Source organism: Bos mutus, chromosome 14 (assembly GCF_027580195.1).
Source record: "Bos mutus isolate GX-2022 chromosome 14, NWIPB_WYAK_1.1, whole genome shotgun sequence".
In the NCBI taxonomy this organism is placed as follows: Eukaryota; Metazoa; Chordata; class Mammalia; order Artiodactyla; family Bovidae; genus Bos; species Bos mutus.
Window position 1 is genome coordinate 17,396,456 of NC_091630.1, and position 22,972 is coordinate 17,419,427.

Sequence of the window (22,972 nt, forward strand, 5' to 3'; positions counted from 1 at the left end):
CCCAACTTGTCTTAAAAAAAAAAAAAAGTTGTCTTTTACAAATAAAATTCCAAAGGAAGAAGCACTTAACAAAGAATTTTTTCTTTCATAAATGTTATGATTTGGGTATAACAAGCCATATTGAATCCATTGGGTTTTGGGTAATAGATTTCAAAATACATCATAAATGTAAGTAATATGATGACTAATGGGTCAAGTAAAGTTGGAACATTTTAAATGAGAAAATAGCTGGAACAGTTTTCAGGAAACTTTTCCAGTTGGTGTTTGCTCCCCCACAAGGTGTGCTTTAACATAAACTTAGGGGAATCACCTCTGGGGCTTGAATTCCCTCTCTGATTTCATTATTACAATATGATTCTTTTCCTTTCCCTATTAAGTCATCTCCTAGGGTGATGGAAGCATAAAATAAGTATAATTTATTTGTATTTGTCTAATCTCCTTTTAACTCAATAATCATTCCATCATTCTGTTTCCTGGTAGCTTTAGGAAAGTTTTGAAGGGTAATTAAGGTCTAATAATTGACAGACATGGGTTTACTTGGTAACTTAAAGATATAGAATGTGTTCTGGAGATGGTGAGAAATTAGATCTGGCAGAAAAATGGATGACTCAGCTGGGAAATTCACTATTACTACACATTCTTAAAATCTAAACATTGAAAATAATCCATTTATTAAAGTTCATTGAGGATTAGAAAAAAAAATTCTAAACCTTTAAAACAAGAATCTGATAATAATTGGATAAATGTGGAATAAAATTCACATTAACAATCTATGCCTGGTTCTTTATCTAGTTATATTTCCAGTTCTTGTAAATCATCATTTTATATAGTTACAACTGTGTCTTTTGAGTAAAACTTTTATAGTCCATTTCTTTAATGTTTTCATCTTAATAGTGAAGATAATGTTTTTCATCATTTTTTAAAAGTATGAAAGATGAGAAAATCATTGTTCAATTTTTTATTTAAAATACCAGATTTTTTGCATAGTTTTCCCATTTATAAAAATAAGTTTTCCTACCATTATGAAACTACAAATATTTATAATAATGACAGTAATTTTCTACCCCCAAAAGTACCTGACTAGTTAAAGGATGTCAAAGTCTAATTCTATACTAGGAAATAGAAATAACACTACGCATTTGTTTAATTATCAGATGTGACAGTGAGCTTGTGATTTTAGTTGAAGGAGTCACACATGTTGATGGACTTTATAAGCAATAAAGAGTGCTGTTGCATTCGTGGTGTTTCTCACTCTGGTACATGCTACAGATCTCTTCGTGGACCTGGTACTTTGAAAGGAATAGCTTCATTGTAAGCTCTGCTTTGGGGGCTCTTGACCTGCAGTATTGTCTGACTTGTCCAATGGACTGCCCTAGTTCCTCTGTTTATACATAGAACAGGCTGTGTTTTGCAAAGAATGTGGTTCAACACTCCAGCTCTGGGGGGCTGAGAGTGGGGGATTTTGTGGGCCAGCGGAGGGCAACCATGCATAAAGGTTGCACTGTATGCAGACAGACATACAGAAACCATCTAAAATGGAAATTATTTAAATCTTTTCAATATCTAGTCGTCTCTTACAAAAAGTTAACATAACACTTGTCTTGTGCTTTGTGCGTAGACTGTGCTTTGTATGTAGCTTCTCCCGTGGCTCAGTGATAAAGAATCCGCCTGCAGTGCAGAAGATGCAGGAGACAGCGCAAAAAGTTTAACCCATTTTGAGCTGTTAAACTTGTACTGAATAAATATTGTGAGCTATTATTGATGTTGCTTTGGGAAATTGATCTTTCTGATTTTTAAACTTTTTAAAGTTCATATTTGGTAGAATAAGGTTGATAATGTAACTCAAATAGATTCATAGTTGAAATTCACAAATATGATTAGCTTTTTATACACATTTAGCTTCTAGCTTTTAATACACATTTATTTTTCTGAATTATCAGCATTTGACTTCTACTGATAAAAAAGAACCTTCTTTTAAAACTTATTTTGTAATATGAGCCATGACCTAGGAAGGACTATATTCTCTTTCCTAATGAAACTACTTGAGATGGTGCCAAACTGACCTGTGCTTTTCAGTTTTACTGGTTTAACTGATTCTAGTCTCACTATTTAATTAAAGCCTCTAATTTTCATGTGCCACAGTATTTGGTGTCAGTAAGATTAGAAATTATCCTATGGCTTCTGTAACATTTAGGAGTAGCATTGTGTCTTTTTCACCTTCTGCAGAAAGGGCACCCTGATCTCACCATTAAAGGTGTTAGTGTAGGTGTTCTACTACACTGTTGGAAGGGCCATGGAGAATGGAAGGTAAACCTGAAAAACTGGCCCAGTACAGAGGTGGTTAACACTTAGGTCTAAAGTGGGCCTCCCCTAGACATAAGGGCACACACAGTCCAGCCCTTTACATGTGAGGGTAAAAAGTAAAGGGGGTGGAAAAAACTGTCCTGTCATGCATATGACAAAGTCATTGAAAGAATTTTGTTTCTTTTTTATTTTTTAAATAAAAGAGAAAAAAATTAAAATGTCCTTCATTGGTACATAGTTCTGTGAATTCTAATACATGAATAGATTCATGTAACCACTACCACAGTCAAGATACAGAACAGTTCTGCCACCTTAAATTCTCATGGTAGTCCTTTGTAATCACACTTGCCCCTAAGCCCTGCTACTGCTGCTGCTAAGTCACTTCAGTCGTGTCCAACTCTGTGCGACCCCATAGACAGCAACCCACCAGGCTCCCCTGTCCCTGGGATTCTCCAGGCAAGAACACTGGAGTGGGTTGCCATTTCCTTCTCCAAAGCATGAAAGTGCAAAGAGAAAGTGAAGTCGCTCAGTCGTGTCCGACTCTTGGCGGACCCCATGGACTGCAGCCTTCCAGGCTCCTCGGTCCATGGGATTTGCCAGGCAGGAGTGCTGGAGTGGGGTGCCATTGCCTTCTCCGCCCCTAAGCCCCAATCTCTGATAATTACTGCTGTCCGTCACTTTAGGATTTTTATTTGTCTTGTCTTTTTGAGAATGTCATACAAATCTAATCATACAGCATGTAACCTTTTCAGACTAGCTTCTTTAAGTCACATCTATCCTTGAGATTTGTTGCATCTGTCAGTAGTACATTCCTTTTCATTGCTGAGTAGTGTTCCATTTTATAGATGTGCCATATAAGAATTCATCCATTGAAGGGCATAGAAGTTGTTTCCATTTTGGTGATTATGAATATAGCTACTTTAAACATTTGTGTACAAGTAGTTATGTGATTATAAGTTTCATTCCTCTATGATAAATACCTAGGCTTGGAATTGGTGGGTCATATAAGTCTTAAGAAGGGGCTTCTCTGGTGGCTCAGACAGTAAAGAATCTGCCTGCAGTACAGAAGACCTAAGTTTGATCCCAGGGTCAGGGAGATTGCCTGGAGAGGGGAATGGCTACCCACTCCAGTATTCTTGCCTGGAGAATTCCATGGACAGAGGAGCTTGGCAGGGTGCTATACATGGGGGTCACTAAAAGGTGGACACGACTGAGTGAATAACACACACACACACACACACACAAGAAACTACTAAAATGTTTCCAAATTGCCTGTATCATTTGACATTACGCCAGCAATGTATGAGGGTCCCACCAGTTCCGTATCATCTCCAGCAGCTTATATTGTCAGTGTTTTTTTTTTTATTTTAACCATTCTAATAGATATCTCATTATCACTTTTATTTGTACTGTTCTAATTCCTAATGATTATGTGGACTGTTCTTGATACTGCTTTGGGAAATTAAAGGATACTATACTAGTCTGTAGTTGTCTTTTGTTATCTTTGTCTGGTTTTGGTATCAGTAATGATAGGTTCATAAAATGGATTTAAGTATATATATGGTCTCCTATTTTCTGTGGTACAAGAATAAGAAGAAAAAAATGAGGGATCTTCATAGTCCCTACGGGCATTAGGAATTCCCTTCCCATTACTGAAGCCAGAAATAGAGGCTTTTTCTGACTACTCCCTCTATCCACACCTGATGCCCACCTTCAGGTTTTTGGCTGCCCCAGACTATAGAATATTGCCAGAAAAAACAAACCATTTTGGTGGTATTTTGAAATTTAGTCATCTTCGCCAATCTACCTGTTACGATTTACTTTTCAGAGTCTTCAAATAGCTGCTCTTTGTAGGTTTTTTTTTTTTAAGTTGTAATATCTCCAGATGTTATAGTTCCATCTTTCCTGGAACCCTGAAATAATATTTAAAGAAAAGGAGTTGGCAACTAACAAAGAGAAAAAGCAAACTATATTAGAATTTTTTGCTTTGGAGGGAAAAGGTAAAAGAAACTAGGGCAAACATTCCTAGGCCTTGAAACTTAATTTATAATCACATTAGAAACTGGAAATACTCCATATTAGCATATGGAATTTGTATTGGTTTTCTATTGATGAATTACAAATTACCACAAATACAGTGGCTTATGGCAACGCAAACTTATTGTCTCAATCCTCTAGGTCAGAAGTCCATTTGAATTTAGCTGTATTCTCTGCTCAGAATCTCACAAAACCAAAATCAAGATGTCAGTTCGGCTGGGCTCTAATCTAGAAGCTCTGTGGAAGATTCCACTTCCAAACTCATTGCATCTGTTGTATAATCCACTTCCTGTGGTGGTAGGACTCAGGTCCCTAATTCCTTGTTAGTGGTGCCCAGTGCCACCATCCCTCACCTCTAGGGCACCCTTTTCTTCTCACATGATCCCTACTATCCTCAAACTAGCAATGACAGATCATAGACCCATTTCAAATCTCTCTTGACTTCCCCTTCTGCCTCTTCCTTGTACTTTGTAAGAGGCTCGAGTAATAGATCAGCCCACCAAGTAATCTTGGGCTTAAATTCAATTTACCTGGAATGTTTATCACACCTATAAAATCCCTTCCAGCACAGCAGTACCTGGCTTAGTGTTTGAGTCAATAACCAGGGGATAGGAATCTTGACAGAAGGGGGTCATCTTCAGAATTCTGCCTCCCACAGAACCAGATTAGAGAGTTCTGGCGTGCTCCAACACGAAGTGACCAAATAAATGCTTCATGCTGAGTTTGAGGCCCAACACTAGGTATTAAAGATGAAAAATGTATACTCAAGGATCTTCTCTATTGGTGGGAGACATAATCTCACAAAAGATACTTATGTAGGACCAGCTTTGTGGAACAACTTGGAGAAAATGTTGAGCATTTTCCTGGAGATTAGGCATTAGGCAAAGAAAAGGTACATTAGACCAAGGAGCGATGTGATCAAAGGCCTAATGGTATGACATCGCACGGGCTGGGGGATGTGGGCTCTGTAAACTCATTGATATTTCTGGAGCTTTAATATTTGAGGCAGGCAATGGCTGTGGATAAGAAAAGGCAGGATCTTTTTTTTCCATTCTAAGGAGCTTCATCTTCTATCCCATAGGTAAAAGCCATTACACAGTTTTAAGCAATAGTAAACCAGTCAGGATCACATTTGAAACAAATCATTTGTAAATTACTCCATAGCCTGGATTAACAGGAATCGGTCTAGACAGAGAAACCTTTAGGAGGCTTTATATTAGCTGAAGAATATCAAAGGCATGAAGGGGAAAAAATGGGAAGTGGTTGGAATGCTGGAGAGAAAGAGATTGGATTCAGGCAATTATTTTGGAAATAAAATTGACAGAACTTAATCATTGAGTAGATTTGGACCAGGAAAAGAGGGAATGAAATGAGTCAAAAAGTCAGATTTTTTTATTTGAGCCAGTTGGTAGATTAGAGTTATTAAATGAGACAGAGAACATAGCATGTGTGAGAGGAATTCCCATGGACAGAGAAGCCTGGCAGGCTGTCGTCCAGTGGGTCACAAAAGAGTTGGACACAATTTAGTGACTAAACAATAAGAAGAACCAACAATGAGAGGATGTGATGGATTGTTCTGGATGAATTGACTTGATGAGCCTGTGGGAGTTAAGTAGGAAGAAAAAATCCATTCCTTTTTTTTCCCCCTTCATTACATCATTAAATATCCATTTTGTACTTGTGCATGCATGCTAAGTCACTTCAGTCATGTCCAATTCTGTGTGACCCCGTGGACTATAGCCTGCCAGGCTCCTCTGTCCATGGGATTTTCCAGGCAAAAATACTGGAGTGGGTTGCCATGTGCCCTCCTCCAGGCGATCTTCCCTACCCAGGGATTGAACCCGCATCTTTTACATCTCCTGCACTGGCAGGTGGGTTCTTTACCACTAGCACCACCTAGGCACTCAGAATATTAAGATGTAGAACAGCCCTTATTTTTCAGGAGCTCATAGTTATCTGGACTCTAAGCAGTAGCTATAAAAATAAATAGATATCTGATGATGACACAATCAGGATATTCTGGAAGCAATGAATGAGAGGCCTCTCAGTCCGCCACAGTGATCAAGAAAGGTTTTTCGGGAAGAAATGACTCAAAGAGTCTAAAAGGACAAGTTACGCAAATAACCAAAGATAAATAGTTTGGGTTTTCTTGTTTTTTCTTGTGCCCCTGGGACCACCATATCTGAGATACAAGAATCCATGTTGAGATAGCACTCAGCAGCTCTCATGCATACCATTCTATGGATGTTTTGCCAATCTACAGTCAGGGAAAGTGGATCCCTTAGGCTCAGCAGTTGATTAGGTAGATATTTGGGCAAACTCCTGAGTAGGTCAGTGAATTGTTTTTATGGCTACTTCTGACCCTTAGTTTAAATCTCATAAATCCAGGCAAAAGCAGATAGCTTCTGGCCCCAGTATCTGAGTCTTCTTTCCACTTTGGCTTTGTTTAGTTTTTCTGTTGCTGCTATCATCTGTTAAGATTGCTCATTTTTTTCATTGTGGTAAAAGGTGGTATTATTTTCTGCGAGGTCACAAAATTTAGAAGCCCACATAAAAAACTTTGCAGGCAGAGCAGGACAATGTATGAGTCATTTGAATCATGCAGTACCCTAAAATATTTTGCCCACCAACCTGTTCTGCAAGTCAAAAATAATGCCTTTCAAAAATGATGCTGGTATAACTGGATTTCCCTATGCAAAAAAAAATTTAAGTTGAACCCCTACCTCACACAAAACACAAAAGTTAATTTGAGAGTAATTATAGACCTAAATTGGAGAAGGAAATGGCAACCCACTCCAGTATTCTTTCCTGGAGAATCCCAGGGACGGGGGAGCCTGGTGGGCTGCTGTCTATGGAGTCGCACAGAGTCGGACACAACTGAAGCAACTTAGCAGCAGCAGCAGCATAGACCTAAATGTAAGAAGGTAAAACTATACAACTTGTAAAAGAAAGCATAACTGAATCTTTATCACCTTGGATAAAGCAATGATTTTTTGATGTCACCAGAAGCTCAAGCAGAATAATCTGTTGGACTTCACAAAAATTAAAATCTTTTGTGCTGCAAATGACACAATCACAGAAATTGAAAAGACAATTCACAGAATGGGAGAAAATATTTGCAAATCCTATATCTGATAGGAACTTGTATCTGGAATATATCAATGTAAAAGACTCATACTATTTAATAAGAAGAAGACAAAAAACCCAATTTAAAAATGAACAAAGGTGATAGACATTTTTCTAAGAATATATACACATCACCAATAAGCATATGAAAAAATGCTCAACATCATTAATCATTGCTATGCTAAGTCACTTCGGTCGTGTCCGACTGTGTGACCCCGTAGACGGTAGCCTACCAGGCTCCCCCGTCCCTGGGATTCTCCAGGCAAGAACACTGGAGTGGGTTGCCATTTCCTACTCCAATGCATGCAAGTGAAAAGTGAAAGTGAAGTCGTTCAGTCGTGTCTGACTCTTAGTGACCCCATGGACTGCAGCCCACCAGGCTCCTCCGTCCATGGGATTTTCCAGGCAAGAGTACTGGAGTGGGGTGCCATTGCCTTCTCCACATTAATCATTAAGAAAATACAAATCAAAATCACAATGGGATACCACTTCACACCCACTAGGATTGCCGTAATCAAATATAACCCAGCAATTTCACTTCTAGGTAGATACCTTAAAGAATTGAAAACATTCATATAAAAATTTGCATATTAACATTCATAGCAGTATTATCCGTGTGTGCTAAGTCACTTCAGTCGTGTCTGACTCTGTGTGACCCTATGGACTGGAGCCCACCAGGCTCCTCTGTCCATTGGATTCTCCACTGGAGTGGGTTCTCGTGCCCTACTCCAGGGGATCTTCTCCACCCAGGGATCGAACCTGTGTCTCTTATGTCGGTCTACCTGCATTAGCAGGCGGGCTCTTTACCACTAGCACCACTTGGGAAGCCCCAGAAATATTATTCATTAATAACCAAAAAGTAGAAACAACCCAAATGTCCACAAACTGATAATGAATAAGCAGTATACTACAGTATATCCACATGACGGAGTATTAGTCAGTCATAAAAAAAGGAATGATGTACTGATGACATATGATTCAACACAAATGAACCTTAAAAATTTTTATTATGTTAACTGAAAGAAACCAGACACAAAAAGCAGGATTTTATGTGATTCAGTTTATATGAAATGTCCAGAATAGGCAATCTATAGAGATAGAAATTAGCTTATTGGTTGCCTGAGGGTTGGAAGTGGGGAACGAGTAGGGACTGCTAAACGGCATGGGAATTTCTTCCCCCATTGGTGGTGATAATGTTCTGGAATTAGATAGTAGTGATTAGTACACAATCTTGTGAGTATAATAAGAACTATTGATTTGTACACTTTAAATAGGTAAATTGTATGTATATGTGAGTTAATATGTCAATAAAGATGTTAAAAATAATTTCTTTAAATTAGGGTGTTTTTTTCCTGCTTAAATAAATATAGGGAACAGAGAATATTTTAATATTGCAGAAGGTTGACTCAACTGTCTGACCCTTTCCAGTGGACAGTTAGCTAGAAGCAGTTCTCTCAGAATTTTGCTTAGTCTGATTAAAGAAACCCAAGGAAAGACACACAAGAGGAATGGTACCAGGAGCAAGCCTGGGTAGCCAGGAGGAAACTCTAAGGTGCTGAAATCTGAAGAAGATGAACAGAGGTCCTCCTGTTGAAAACAGAATATGAGCTTTGTCTGCTTGATAATTTGCTATTCCTAGCTTCATCTATGATTATGTCTTGTATTATATCAGGCTCCAGTGAAAAGAATACTTAATTAGGTTCAGTTAAACTCAGCCATTTACTGAACACATACATATGAGAAACGCACTGTGCCAGGCACTGGGTATAAAGATGAGTGCCATACTCTGCTCTCACGACCCATATAGTCTTACATCTTATTGATGACAGAAACGGAAGCGAGAACGCAAAAACAGAAACGTCTTAATGTCAGGTGATTAAGTGACAGATAAGGACGACATCTGGTGTGTGATACATGTAAAATGGAGTTTAAGAGATCTCAGTCTACCCAGGTTACATTGGATGAGATATTTGAAACTTGTTCAACACAGAATACAGGGAAAGATGTAGGGACTTTTCTGGGTTTTAGCGAGTTGAAGAGGAGAAACAAACGTTTTTGTGTATATACTTTATCAGACAGTGGTGGGGAGGCTACTTCAGTTAATCAGTTGGACAGATTATTTGTTAATACCAGTATTTGTGTCAAACATTGTGCTGGGTACTAAGGCAGGTCCCTTTAACCCCAGAAGGAAGAATGTCAGTCCAGTAACAAACTGGAAAGGCTGCTCAACTTTGCCTCCAAGTAGAGGGTAGAGGGTAGATGTCCATGGGTGGCCTTCAGTCTTTAGGAACAGACAGTCACATGATTGGAACAGGAATGTAGGCAAGAGAGTAGTGCAGGAAAAGTGTTCCTTCAAGTAACTACATGGAAAGAATAGGTGGTAAGTAAAAGAATTATAACATCTTGGCATCCTAATGAGTCCACAGTACAGGTGTCGGGAAACTGAAATAGGAGTTTGACAGGGAAGTAAAGGCTTATTTGCAATAAGAGAGCTTCAGTAATTTTCTTACCCTTTTCACTTCTACAGCAGACATCAACTTGGATATATCAAAGCCTTTGAAAGCAAACCTGAGTTTTACCAAGTTGGATCAAATAAACCATTTTTTGAAGAAGATAAAAAATGTACACAGCAAAGCGTCCTCAGCACCGTCAGACACTGTGCTGAGTAAGGATGCGCTTCCAGCCTCCAAATGTTACCGTGGGAAGTTATCCAAGCTTAAAGTTCATGGTGATGGAGCACAAAAGATTCCATTTCAAGAAAACATATGGAGAACGATTTCCTGCTTTCAAAAAATTTCTGTTCATACTACTCAGATTGTGGTCTCTGTGGAAACTGTCCCCCATCCTAATAAACCATGCCTGTTGGCATCTTTATCCACCCTCAGTGGAAGCCTTAATGTCAAAGCAGCACAGAAAGTACCTGGTAAGTCACAGTAAAGGGGCAAGAGAAATGTCAATGACTTGTTAACATCTAAAACTGCATAATGTTGAAGGTTTGTATTATGTAGGGGCAAAAAGTTTCAAGAACCATTAGAGATGGGTACATTTCTGGTTTCTTGCCTTATTTTAAAGAAAGTGCTACAACAAATTATTTAAGCCTAAGTATTTTATGCCCCAAAGTGTTCTTGTCTACCTCTTCAGGCGTGTTCCTACAGACTTCTTTAAAACTGTTCATTCCCAAATTTCCTTTTACCTAACATAGCTGTAGCGGAAGAACAGAGTAAGCATCAGGTTTTGCAAACCATCCAAGTAGTAGCTTTCAAAGTGTAGTCTCGGAACCAGCAGCATCTGGGAGCTTGTTAGAAACGCAAATTCTGACTCTACTGACCTACTGAATCAGAAATTCTGGGCATGGCGCCCAGAAATACGTCTTCCAACAAACCCTACAGGTGATTCCGATGTGCTCCATTAAGTCATTGGTAACAATTTATTAAAAAAAAAAAAAAATTGCTCTGGTGGCAGAAATGCTACACCAAAAGTAATAGAAGCCAAGGTTCAACTTTGCAGAGACAGTGCCACTGAAGATTCTCAGACAGCAACACCTGCAAGGAAAGGCCCTGCTTCAGTGCCTAGCTGAGCAAAGGAGCCTGGACCTGGCAACTGAATGTCCTTGACGAGTGGAGAGGTGAGAAATTAATGGGCAGTGACATCTACATTGTCCTCTTTTGTTACCATGCCTACATTGTTTGGTGCTTTTTCACACTGAATCAAAAAGAGTAGGTAGAAGGAATGTGAGGAGAGGAAGAGAAAAAACAAGGTAAAAGTGGGGAATAACCATTTTCAATTACAGAAACTGCTACTGTTAAAGTTCAGTGCACTGAAGCCAGAAACTCTGCTCTGAAAGTAAAAGTAGCAAAAGGAAAACATTTTTTCCACTTTAATTTGGAGGGAAGAAGTGGGGCTAGAGGGGTAGTATAGGGGATAAAGTAAATCCTGAAACTGTATGCAACTCAGTTGCTTACTAAAAAGTGGCAGCTGGGACTAATTGTATAGTCAGTTTGGGCACAGTAGTTGACGAGATAAAGAAGCAGTTTTGTAGTTGAGAAGTATGAATTTTAGGCCAAAAAATAAATGATTTATTTCTTTCTTACCAGAAGTATTTGTGACCAAGCCAGCTTAAAAGCACTGTATTTTTTTATTGTCTTAAAAGTTAGAAATGAAAAATGTAAGGTCCATGGTACATGAAAGACTATGAAGCACTGAAGGCTGCAATGTCTGATTTATCCACAAATAAATTACAATCCAGACCACACTGGGACCATTCCCACATCTTTCCAGTTATACCTGAATCATAGCAAGGAAAGGTTAGGACTGAAGTAGAATGAAAGCATTTAATATATACTGTGCTCAGTCATCCTCATTTCTTGTTTCATTCATTTGCTATTCATATTCAATAGTGTCTGTTCTCAGTAAGTTTCTCTAAAATATAATTAAAATCTTCTCACTGACCTTTTCAAAGTAGTAGACGCATTCTGGTTGTGTAACTTGTTTTTCCCTTTAGTACCCCATTCTTTTTATAGTTATAACTCTTAAATCTAGTTAAATGCAGTAGAAACTATACCCTTGACTAAGAAATACTTTATATAACTATAATCTGTAGTGTGCAGCAAATGTTCTTAAGTAGTTACTTGCATCAACAAATCAATCAGATTGAAGTTAGCCATTTAATTAATATGGATAGAAATAGTTTTAGTATGAGTGTAACAAATACCAAATCTGTTTTATCTACATTTCTGCTTAATGTGATGGCATGCTTGAAAAAAAAAAGAAAACAAAGTTGGCAAAATAATAATAAATTATGATTAAATGAAGTGAGATTGAAAGCTCTAGTTATTGTTGTAGGTTGATTTCTAGGAAATTATAATTAAGAGATTACTATGTATTTTTCAGACATTGATTTTCTACCAAGGAAAATTTTTAAGAAGTGAAATATAATTTAAGCTCTGAACATTCATTTAATTGTATATTTACCTATCTTAAAAATTCATGCTTTGCAACTTGGATGAAATATATGCAAATATATATTCAAGGTTTATTTTTGGTAAGTTGTAAAAAGTATTTTCCAGCCAAAAAAAAATGTCCTACCAGTAGTCGTATTTCTTTTTGTATTTTCCAGTGACATCGTTCTGTACGCAACCAAAAGTTTTAATAGTGTATCTTTGAGCCCAATGGAGTTAATGTCAGATTTTTATAGTTTGAATCTAATACAGAAATACTTAACTGTGTCTTTGATTTTACAGTTTATATAACTATTGTGACCATCTGCAGCAGCTGCACTTTTCAAATTATTTGCTGAACCAAATTGAGCACAGTGACAAAAGTAGTCATCTCAGATGTACTATTAAACAGAGAAAGAAAAAGGAGCATTGCTTTGGTACAGCATAGCCATCTGCTGTACAGATGTTATTGTATAGAATGACTTAAGATAAAATAATTGTAGAAAATTTTCATTAAAACCTCAACAATTTGCACTTGTTTATGCGAATCTGCATAACTCCCCAATGAGACAGCACACTTGGGGTTTCTTTGGTTCTCACTCACTTTCTCTTTGATCCTTTTTGATGTGCTGACTTTAATAAACACAGTCAAAAACACTGCAAAAACATCATGGAAAAAACTACAAAGGAACAATTATAGCAGCAGAAACTACTCTAATCCCTAACTTACGCAAGCTATTTTTAGTGAAATATTTTTTTTAACACTCTTTATGTGACAATGTTATATAAACAGGGTAAAACAGTCCTTTCCAGATGAGTTTTAATTTAGGAGCTGAAATAGATTTGTAATGCTAGAGGAATCTTACATTCTAAGTAATATTTAGAGAAACACAATTGGGACTGTGTCGTAGGCATGTTTCTTCACTTGTGAAAAGTACAAAAAATATTTGAGTTTGCCTGATGATTATATTTTTTTTAATCATCTAAACCGTCATAAGCTTATGGGAAGTGTGTGCAGAAAGGAAATAATAAAAGAATGAGAGAGAAAAGTTAATGTTCTCCCCCACGACATTCTCAGTACATTTAAATCTGAAATGCTTTTATGTTCATTTACTGGTTTTTACAACAAAATATGTACAGATTATTCTCTGAAATGTTTTCATCATTTGAAACAGAATGAAATGGTTAAATATTTTCCACTTTAAAAGAAAGTCTGTGAGTTCTTCTTAGCTTTCTGTACTATTCCGTGGCCCTAAACTATCCGAGTTTCAAGGGACGTGGGTTTTTTAAAATTCCATTCTACAGATGCTAGTGTAGCAGTGACTTATAATAACCCAACTCATATTTCTGCTAGAATACTTATATTCTCCCATGTGTCTTTGGTAAAATGGCCCTAAAGTTCTGATTTTAGAACTTTACATACAAGATGTAATGCTTGTATTTTTTTAAATTGGTATATAATCCCCAAAATTTCTATGATTGTGTATAATGCTGCAAAATTTTCTATGATTATGTTATTGATAACGAAATTAATCTTGTTTTAAATTTTTATCTTATTTCCTGAAACATTTTGAGGCAGACATTTCTTTTACTGTCCATTAAATCTGGCCCATTCTGTAGTATGTTCTTCTTAAAAAAAAATATAACAACCCGCCCCCCCCCCCACCCTCCGCCCCATACACACACACACATCTCGTCTTTTTTGCTGTTTGAAGTATGGCGTTTTGGAGAAACCTTAAGTATATAGCTATAAATTCCGAACCAACAGTATAGAACTTTGCACAGGCAGGGTGGAGAGTGAGCTGCAGACTTTAGCTCTCCTTGTCAGAGTAAATTATGGCTCTATTAGGGCGGCACTTCTTAGATTTCGGCAAACAAGGGTACACAATTCAGGCTGTGAAATAGCTGGGCTTTAAGCTGCCTTGCTCTTTCTTAGGGGCATGCCTATTAGCAAGCTCCCTGTAGATGAGGAAAAGGGAGAATAGGGTATGAACAAGTTAGGTGGCACAGAGGGCTGGGGAAGAGCCTGAGTGAGGCCATCTTGGCTGGCATGTTAGTCCGAATCAAGGAAAAATTGCAAAAATCCCCTTTCCGTAGGGACTTAGGGGACTTTCATCCATGCAGAAAGCAGTAAGTTGAATTCCTAGTCAAAGAACTGTGGTTTAAATAACTTTCACTACCCCAGCCTCTGTCATCCATATGTACTTATCTTTGTGTATAAACAAAAAGTAGAAAGCAAGCAAGCATAACCACATTATTCTTCACGGATACAAATGCCTCTTCTCATGTTCACTGCATTCAGGACCAATAAAAATGTAAAGAACTAAAGCTCCTTTTCATGTCCTGAAAAGTGAAACTAGGTCATTAATTGATACAGAGCGGAGCTCCAGCTTTTCATTCCAGAGTCAACTGACTCTCCTGAGGACAATCTCCTAAGGCGTTGTCATAGCCAGTGGATGCTGCAGAAATGCAAGTAAGCCTGAGGGGAAATAAAACATTAAATTAAATATGACTACCTAAAATAATATATTGCAATAACAAGCCATTTACAACACCCCAAAGATTTTTGTTACTTTTAGAAAGAAATAGCATCTTTTTCCAATGCCTGAACAATAGGAAATGAATTCTTCAACAGTTAAAGCCAGAGGACACACTTAACTTTTAAACAGCCACTGAGGACTGAAGTGGAAGTACAGCTTGTAGACAGCTATACAAATCACTAACAAACCTTAATGAATATTGGGTGTGGGCATCAGGGTCCTGTCATATTTGACACCGTGTCTCAAGTAGCTTAAACCCAACACTCAAGGAAAGGTGGAGACCTCATTGGGTCTGTAACATCTGGGGTTTTATTTGTCATTTTGGCATACCCAGCAAGCGCAAAAGAAAGAGTAAAAGGGGATTATCTTGACAATGAAATGAGTTACTGAATCTTGTGATAATGAAAAGCAGAAGAATTCTAATGCCTCTCTATAGTCCCTGAGGTAGAGGTACGTTTATGGTTTTGCAGAAGTAAAATGTAGGCAGGCAGAACAGATGGCCTAGAGTCTGTGAAACCTGACACCCCTCATCCCAGCACTGAGGACCACTATTAATCCTGGTCAGATTCCCTCCTATTACTTTATAACAAGGTTCAAAGTTGCTACTGATGAACTGGCCTGTCCTCCTTTTTTTGCTCTTAAATTACCTGTGAATTACTGGTTTTTTTTCAATGATGATTTTTCTGTGCATAATGGTCACCTACTGAGACATTCACAGACCCATAGGATGTTCTAAAAATTGAATGGGAAATATGTGGAAAAAGTAAAGTTCTCATAACTTTTTTTTCCAAATAATGTCCCATTATTTTTTCCTCTAATACAGTGGGAAATAAAAAAGGTAAATGCCTAAGTCTCTTGGTGAGTAGTTTTTTTGTCCTCTCTCTTAGAAATTATATGCAATGGAAAAGAAATCCCAACATACAGATTTTATTCTCTTGGCTGTAATTGTTATCAATAATATATGATTAGATAGAATTTTGGACAATAATAAATAATGTTAGTACTGCTATCTTAGAAATTATCTTTTTTCACCCCCTCATGATATTAAAATAAAAACTTACTAGTAGATATATGATGTTCAGGCATATTTCTATGGTCATATTTTTTTATTTTGCTTAACCAAATTATATGAAGTTGACATCTTTCATTTGGAATATTTAAAATTTTTCTGCTAAAGGGTTTATGTGTTTCTTTTTTTTATTGTCGCGTGATTTTTGTTATTCAGGTACACTTTTTTTAGTGCTGTGAGGTTACTAAGTTTACTGCTTTGGATTTTAATGGGAAGCCTTTAAATACCTTAGGATAGTAACTTCAGAAATTTAGAAGAAAACCACTGGGTGAGATTTCTGATGTGTTCATTTCCAGGCTGCCTGAAAAGTAAAATTCGTCCCATGAGCAGCCATCTTCAGATGTCTGAGCATGCTCATGGGCTGTGGCGCAGCAAACACCATGTACCTGCCCAGCCTTTCATAGACGGAGATGAGCTCATCTCAGACAGATAGCCATCTCCGACTTTTTCTTCTGATTAATCACCGACCTGAACTCCATTTGAACCTTGTTAGACAAAAAAAACAAGCAGAATTCCTGGCCCAAACTATAAAATATAATTAAGCCCTTTTGAAATGATGTGTAAAAGAACATTGCTATACCCCCACTTATAACCACTACCACCACCACAACCAATAAAGTTAAATCAAGCACTGCCTGTAATGGATTAAAATAATAAATGTTCCTGGATTTCCGTGTTTGAAGTACTTGAAGAAAACAGGCTCCCAGCAGCCCGGGTAGCTGAATGCAGGAGAGACATTTATTAATGACGAGTTCAAGGATTTGGCCTGTTTAAGATCATTACTTTGTGTTTACCGTGGGTTACACATCTCTTATATTTTTACACAGCCCACATGTGTCCGCGTGCAATAAGGAAAGCTTTTTTTTTCCAACAAAAGAATTGTTAATTGTGTAAATATGGTTTTCTTGGGGAATGTGGAGTCTTCGTAAGGCTCTGCTCCCTTCTAATGAGAAATCTGGCATAGTTATTATACTCTTCCAAGTAGGTTCACCTTCAGATCTTGTCTTCAGGTAGTAGTCTTCCTCCCTATTGTTTTTAGTTAAATCCCAAACTTAATCTAGATTCTAGAAAACTGTTGGCCTCGGGTTATGTATTTTAGAAGTGTGTCCCATCGCACTAAACTTTGTGCGTCTTATGTACTATAGGAAAAAAAATACTTTTTAAAAAAAACACTGCTTTTTATTTCTTCTCCTAGCTTTAACAAAGATATGATAAAGAACCATTCTTCTAGATTTAGATATATTTGAGGGAGTAAAGGGGACAACTAATAAAACTTTCTCATATACACATATTAAAACAGTGTTTCTTGGACAGGAGGGAAAAGGGTGTTTGAGACAACATAAATTCTGTTAATTAACAGAAGGATATCTCACTGTGCAAATGCTATTGGAGAAGAAAGTTTCTGGTCCTAGTGATTAGATACTAGACATCTCTTTCTTAATAATGTTTCCTTTGCATCCTAACAGTGGCACCTTATAAGTTAGTATTAGGTGAAATGGACCAGAATTATTGTCGCCCATAGCACTGGAACTGTGGGAAAAGAAGAGGGTTAGAAGTTACTCTTCTCCCACTCCACTGAATTTGTGACAGTATTTAGTTTTGCCTGTGGTCACAGCAAATTGCCTTCTCATCCACATAAGCCAGAAAGCTGTTTGCTAGGAAAGTTTTTGGCATAGCAACCCTGCCAGCGATGAGTGACTGAAGACACATCTTAGATGTTCTTTTGCTCTCTGGCTGGGCCCCTGGACCTGTAGGCTATGTTGGCCTAAGGTACCGAGACCAAGCAAGAGAGAGGGGACAGGAAAAAGCATTTATTGCCAACCCTGTTACCAATTGGAAAAATGAAATTACTAAGAGCTAGCTAACAGCAGTAGTTTTTATAAAGCAACATGGTGCTGGAAAGAGGCAGACAGTCTTAATCCCAGCCCTGCTACTTGCTGGCAGTTGATCCTGGTAAAAGTTACAACACAGCTCATTTCCAAAATAAAGGCAAAAACACTTAATCCACAGGGCTGTTGAGCGGATTAAGTGAGATAATGTACACACAGTACTCCACACATTCCTTGGCACAAATTTATTAAATTCCTCAATAAATATTTGTGTTTTTGTATCTTCCTCCCCTTCACTCTCCCATGACCCTTCACTTCAGTCATACCCCATGAATGCTGAGGTCGTAGAGCATTTAATTTTAGAGCTGAAAACTGTCTGAGAGATCACCCTCTCCTTTATCAGGAACACTTTTTATCCAGCTCCATCATCCACACATGCTGTATTTAGGATAAAATAGCTAACTTGACTGTACCGAGTTGATATGACTGTAACCAAAAAACTTAGTATATCTCAGTCCTGTCTCCAACAAATTCATTTAAGTTTCTTTGAGGATTTTTGAAATACTGAACATCCCTCATGGACCAGCATTACTATATGGGATTCCTTGCGTATCAGAGAACCCTAGGTTGAGGCCCATTGAGCTAGTCTGAACTCCCTTACTTAAGGATGCCGAGATTAAGTGATTTGTCCAGGGGTTCTCCAGGGTGCGCGGGGAGCGATAACACATCTCCTAGCTTCTGGTTTCTATTAAACCAGTCTTTAAAAACCTGGATCACGTAGATGAATATCGGTTTCTAAGCCATTGCAGTGAATTGCTTAGGAAGCCATTTTGTTTTCAACAGTGTTTTGATACCAGTTTTTCTATTCATGTGACTGACTTAAAAAAAATTAATCCACCAGCAGTTTCCTCATTAAGTTAACTAGCTACTGTGTTCATCTAAGAAACTTTCAAAGTATATATTTACAGTTATTCTTTCCTCTATAAGCAGATTGTTACACACTTTCCAGTATGCACAGATTTCTTAGTCTGCTTTTTTTTAAGTAAAGCTACATGATCCAGTGAAGTTTTACTTCCCTAACAAACTGACACCACTGTAAAAACAGCAAGCATGGTGGCAGATTGGAGGGGAAGAAAGGGGCAAAGCATATCCAGCATTTTCCTTTGGTATGTTAAGTTTAGTTTTTCTAGGATCCAAGAGTTCTAAAACATTTCTCAAAAAAATACCTTTTCCAGACAAGTGAAGGTCAAAGTCATGTCCGATTCTTTGCAACCCCATAGACTATAAATAAAGTCCATGGAATTCTCCAGGCCAAAATACTAGAGTGGGTAGCCTTTCCCAGGCTAAGTATAAATAGCCTTTCTGCCTTTCTTTATGTGAAAAAAAAAATAAAATCTTTTCCTGCTGCTTATCATTTTTTCATGTCCAGAGAATACGTTTGGATTAGACTAGAAGTTCCAGCTTTTACTTATTGATGAGGCCTAGATGAGAGTTCCTGGAAATCTCACCAATGGGAAACCATCAGGTGCTTCAGAGAAGGGATATGTGTTAGCAGGTCGACTAGCCAACCGGACTTTCATTTTGAGAGCTAGACTTTTTAGTAACTTTGTTGGGAAGAACATCCCTGCAGCTTAAACAGTGGTGTCCATGTAGTTCTCTTAACAGTTTTGCTATATTTTGTTTCATACCTTAATCTTGTCCTATATTACAACTTTAATAACAGATACAGATATAGGCATATTACAAAATAGGATGTAATTAAATAAGATCTGAACCACTTACCTATTCTGATCAAGAGGGGAAAAACCAGCTATTTTCATGGTTAGAATACCCAAGTGCAAGGATTTCCCTGGCAGTCCAGTGGCTAAGACTCTGTGTTTCCACTGCAGGGTGCACAGGTTTGATCCCTGGTCAGGGAACTAAGATGTCACATGGTGCAGCCAAAAAAAAAAAAATTCTCAAGTGCCGGGTTTTTTTTGTTTTTTTGTTTTTTATGCTTCAACATAATTAGTTGAAGGAACTAGAAATGAAAAGATTTCTAATCATCTTCTTTCGTGGACCAGACTTACAGAATTTTTTTCCTAGTCATCTAATCACTTAAAAAATTTTTCCTTTCTCACTTTCTGAGTAATCCTCGTGCTTCACTATTATGCAAATTGACTTCTGGATGTATCTAACAATGCTTGCTGATTTTCTAGTAACCGTAGATTATTTCCAGCTGGATAAAAATACCTGGATATGCTTTGCTAGCACATGTCATCACTGAGTACTCTTTCTGTTGATGTACAGAAGCCTGATGTAGACCGCACTTTGCACAGTCAGCATGTAGATAGTAGGCGCCTTGCTAAAGATCTAGCAGAGATTGACGATGTAGGGCTGGCAGCATTTTGTAAACATTCTCCAAAGCAAGTGGTTTGCATTTATTAGTCTTCTGAAGGAGTATTTTAAAGGTCAGGAAACTATTTGTTCCTTGAACTGAATTTTTACATTCAATGAAAAAGTATGTCAATATGCAAACAAACCAAGATTATTTCTGTTTATCACACCAGTTGGTTCTGAAATTAACTTCTCCGTGTTGATACACCTCATTTACTTTAATTAAGTATCTGCCATTAGTTTGTTACAACTGAAATTAAATATATAAATACAGATCTTTGGACAAGGCCAGTGGAAGAGTCAGGCAGAGAAGTATTCTATTGAATGTAAGGAGGTAGAGAGAAGAGGGGATATGTTTGGTCAAAAATGACCTGATCCCACAGTTGCAGAAAGCAAGACAGGATCCTGGGTTGTATCCTGGGACAAGAACAGGACATGAAGGGAGAAACTGGTGAAATTTATATAAGGTTTATTAGTAGTGTTGTATCAATATTAATTTTTTGGCTTTTGAGAATAGTACTATAGTTTATATGAGTTGTTAACAGTAAGGGAAACTAAATGAAAGACATCAATTTTGCTGAAAGCCTGGAATTATTTCAAAATTAAATTTTACAAAATGACCTGATCAGTGATTGCATAAATAGCTTTAACAATATCCATGTTTTTTAAAATATTCATGCTTTTAAATTTTATGATCATTCTAAATCTTATAATTTTGCAGCATATTTCTTTATTTTCTTTTCTCATTATTTTTGGAAATTTACGGGAAAATTAAAAGTATGGAAAATGTAAAGATAACACATCAAAAGCCCATATACTCTTGAGCTAGAACAAATGTTAGCATCTTGTCATATTTGCTATATGTGAACACGCACACTGGTGCAGGGGAGTGGTAAAACTTCCACATTTATTCAACTTTTTCCAGTGTTTCAATGCTAAGAAGTTTGGTGGGTTTGTTTGTTTGTTTGTTTATTATTTTTACTTGTAGTCATTTTGTCCCACCTTGCATTAGTCCATTAGGAAGAAGATTAACACATGCCTTTAACTCACTTTCTGTTGCCATTTATTCCAGATTTTGAATGGATAAGTATCCATCTTAAATGAACTCTGAGTATTCTTTGTGGCTTTGGGTTTATATGTGTGGTGATAATATAAAATAAGATTCATTTCATCCCAAGAAAGATATTTAGTATGTTTCCTGATGGAAAAAAACAAAGAAAACAAAAAGGAAGGGATGATGTCCCGTAGGCCAGCTTCTCACAGAGTAAAAGAAAGGGGAAAGGAGAATTAATAACCCTGTCTTGAGTCCCAGGGATTATTTTCATATTTTGTGGTAAAAGTGTGAACTTTGGTTTAGCATTTATAAATGACTCTGTGAAATTTATCACCACTCTTTCTTATGAAGTGATCACCATAATCTCTTATTACTGGTCATTTACACTAAGATTAAAACCACTTGAACTAATATATTTTTCTCTTATTTTATTGTAGCTTTTTAAAAATGTAGCAGGAAATGTTCAGAAGGAAATGGAGGCTCTATTTTAAACTTAAAAAACGGTACTTGTGGGTTAACCTTTCTGTGATCCCACAAGTAACTGGATCTCCTCATCGAGGAGCAAAGCCACAGCTTTGGTGTGTGTAGCAGGTGTAGTGGATAGGTAGGCACGTGGGGATAAGTTAAATTACTTGCTTAAGTTTCAAGAGTAAACCACACCTAATTTCCTTGTAGGTGTAAGACATGAAAGAGAAGAAAGGAGACAGAAGGGACCAGGTAGGGCACATTTATGTCTACAGGTCATGTGTTTGCATAACGCCTTTAGGCAATGCCTGTTCCTACATCCTCACTGTCAACATTAGCGTCTTAATTCTCAGTATCCTCTGTGAGTTCAAACTCATGATCAGTGCTGGTGGACTTGAGAAATAGGCTGGAGGGGCTTCCCAGGTGGTGCTCCTGGTAAAGAACCCACCTGCCAATGCAGGAGAATTAAGAGATGCAGGTTCAATCCCTCAGTCAAGAAGATCCCCTGGAGGAGGACATGGCCACCCACTCCAGTATTCTTGCCTGCAGAATCCCATGCACAGAGGAGCCTGGCAGGCTGCAGTCCATAGGGTAGCAAAGAGTCAGACATGACTGAAATGACTCAGTACGTATGTATGTACAGACTGTAAAGGATTAGAAAAAGTAAGAATAGAGGGAGGGGAAATGAAGAGGGAAAGAAAATAACAGGGCCTTACAAAAAAGGTGTTCAATTACATATTTGATTTAGAGTGAAAGAACAGACAGCAGATAAAATGAATAAAAAGCAAAAACAAAGTATTTGTATGATAATAGGGAAGTATTTGTGTTTTTCAACAGTTCCCTTGCTTAACGGAGTCAATATTATACATATTGTTGATTGTCTTTTTTTTTCCCCTCTCAATGAGATCTCAGAACTTGAAGCTGACAAATTGAGGCTTGAGGCTAACAAATGGCAATATCTTGTGATGTAAAAGAGAATGGCAAATCATTCACTTTATCTTTGTGTATACCCCACTGTATGGTAGATAACCAGTAAATTTTGGTTCAATGACAAATACATACCTGCATAAATATCAAGTTAGAAGTTTTCCAGGATATCCAAATTCTCTATAGACAAGTTAGAAGCATGGGAGTAGCACTTATTTAAGAAATGAGGCATAGTTATGGATAATGTCCTAAGAAATTATCCTTAAAGCCATGATAGTAAAGAAGTTCACTGAAATATCCTGCACAAG

General features: G+C 37.4%; 1 protein-coding gene across 8 annotated transcripts in view; it reads left to right on the plus strand.

Moving 5' to 3' along the window:
* Window positions 1-22,972, plus strand: part of VPS13B (vacuolar protein sorting 13 homolog B) — an 805,186-nt gene that overhangs the window by 614,290 nt on the left and 167,924 nt on the right. For 7 of the 8 annotated variants that reach the window (XM_070383027.1, XM_070383026.1, XM_070383029.1 and 4 more), the window contains one exon: window positions 9,995-10,390. In XM_070383027.1, coding sequence (XP_070239128.1) covers window positions 9,995-10,390 — 396 coding nt within the window. The remainder of the gene's footprint in view (window positions 1-9,994; window positions 10,391-22,972) is intronic. The other variant, XM_070383030.1, reaches the window with a different exon arrangement.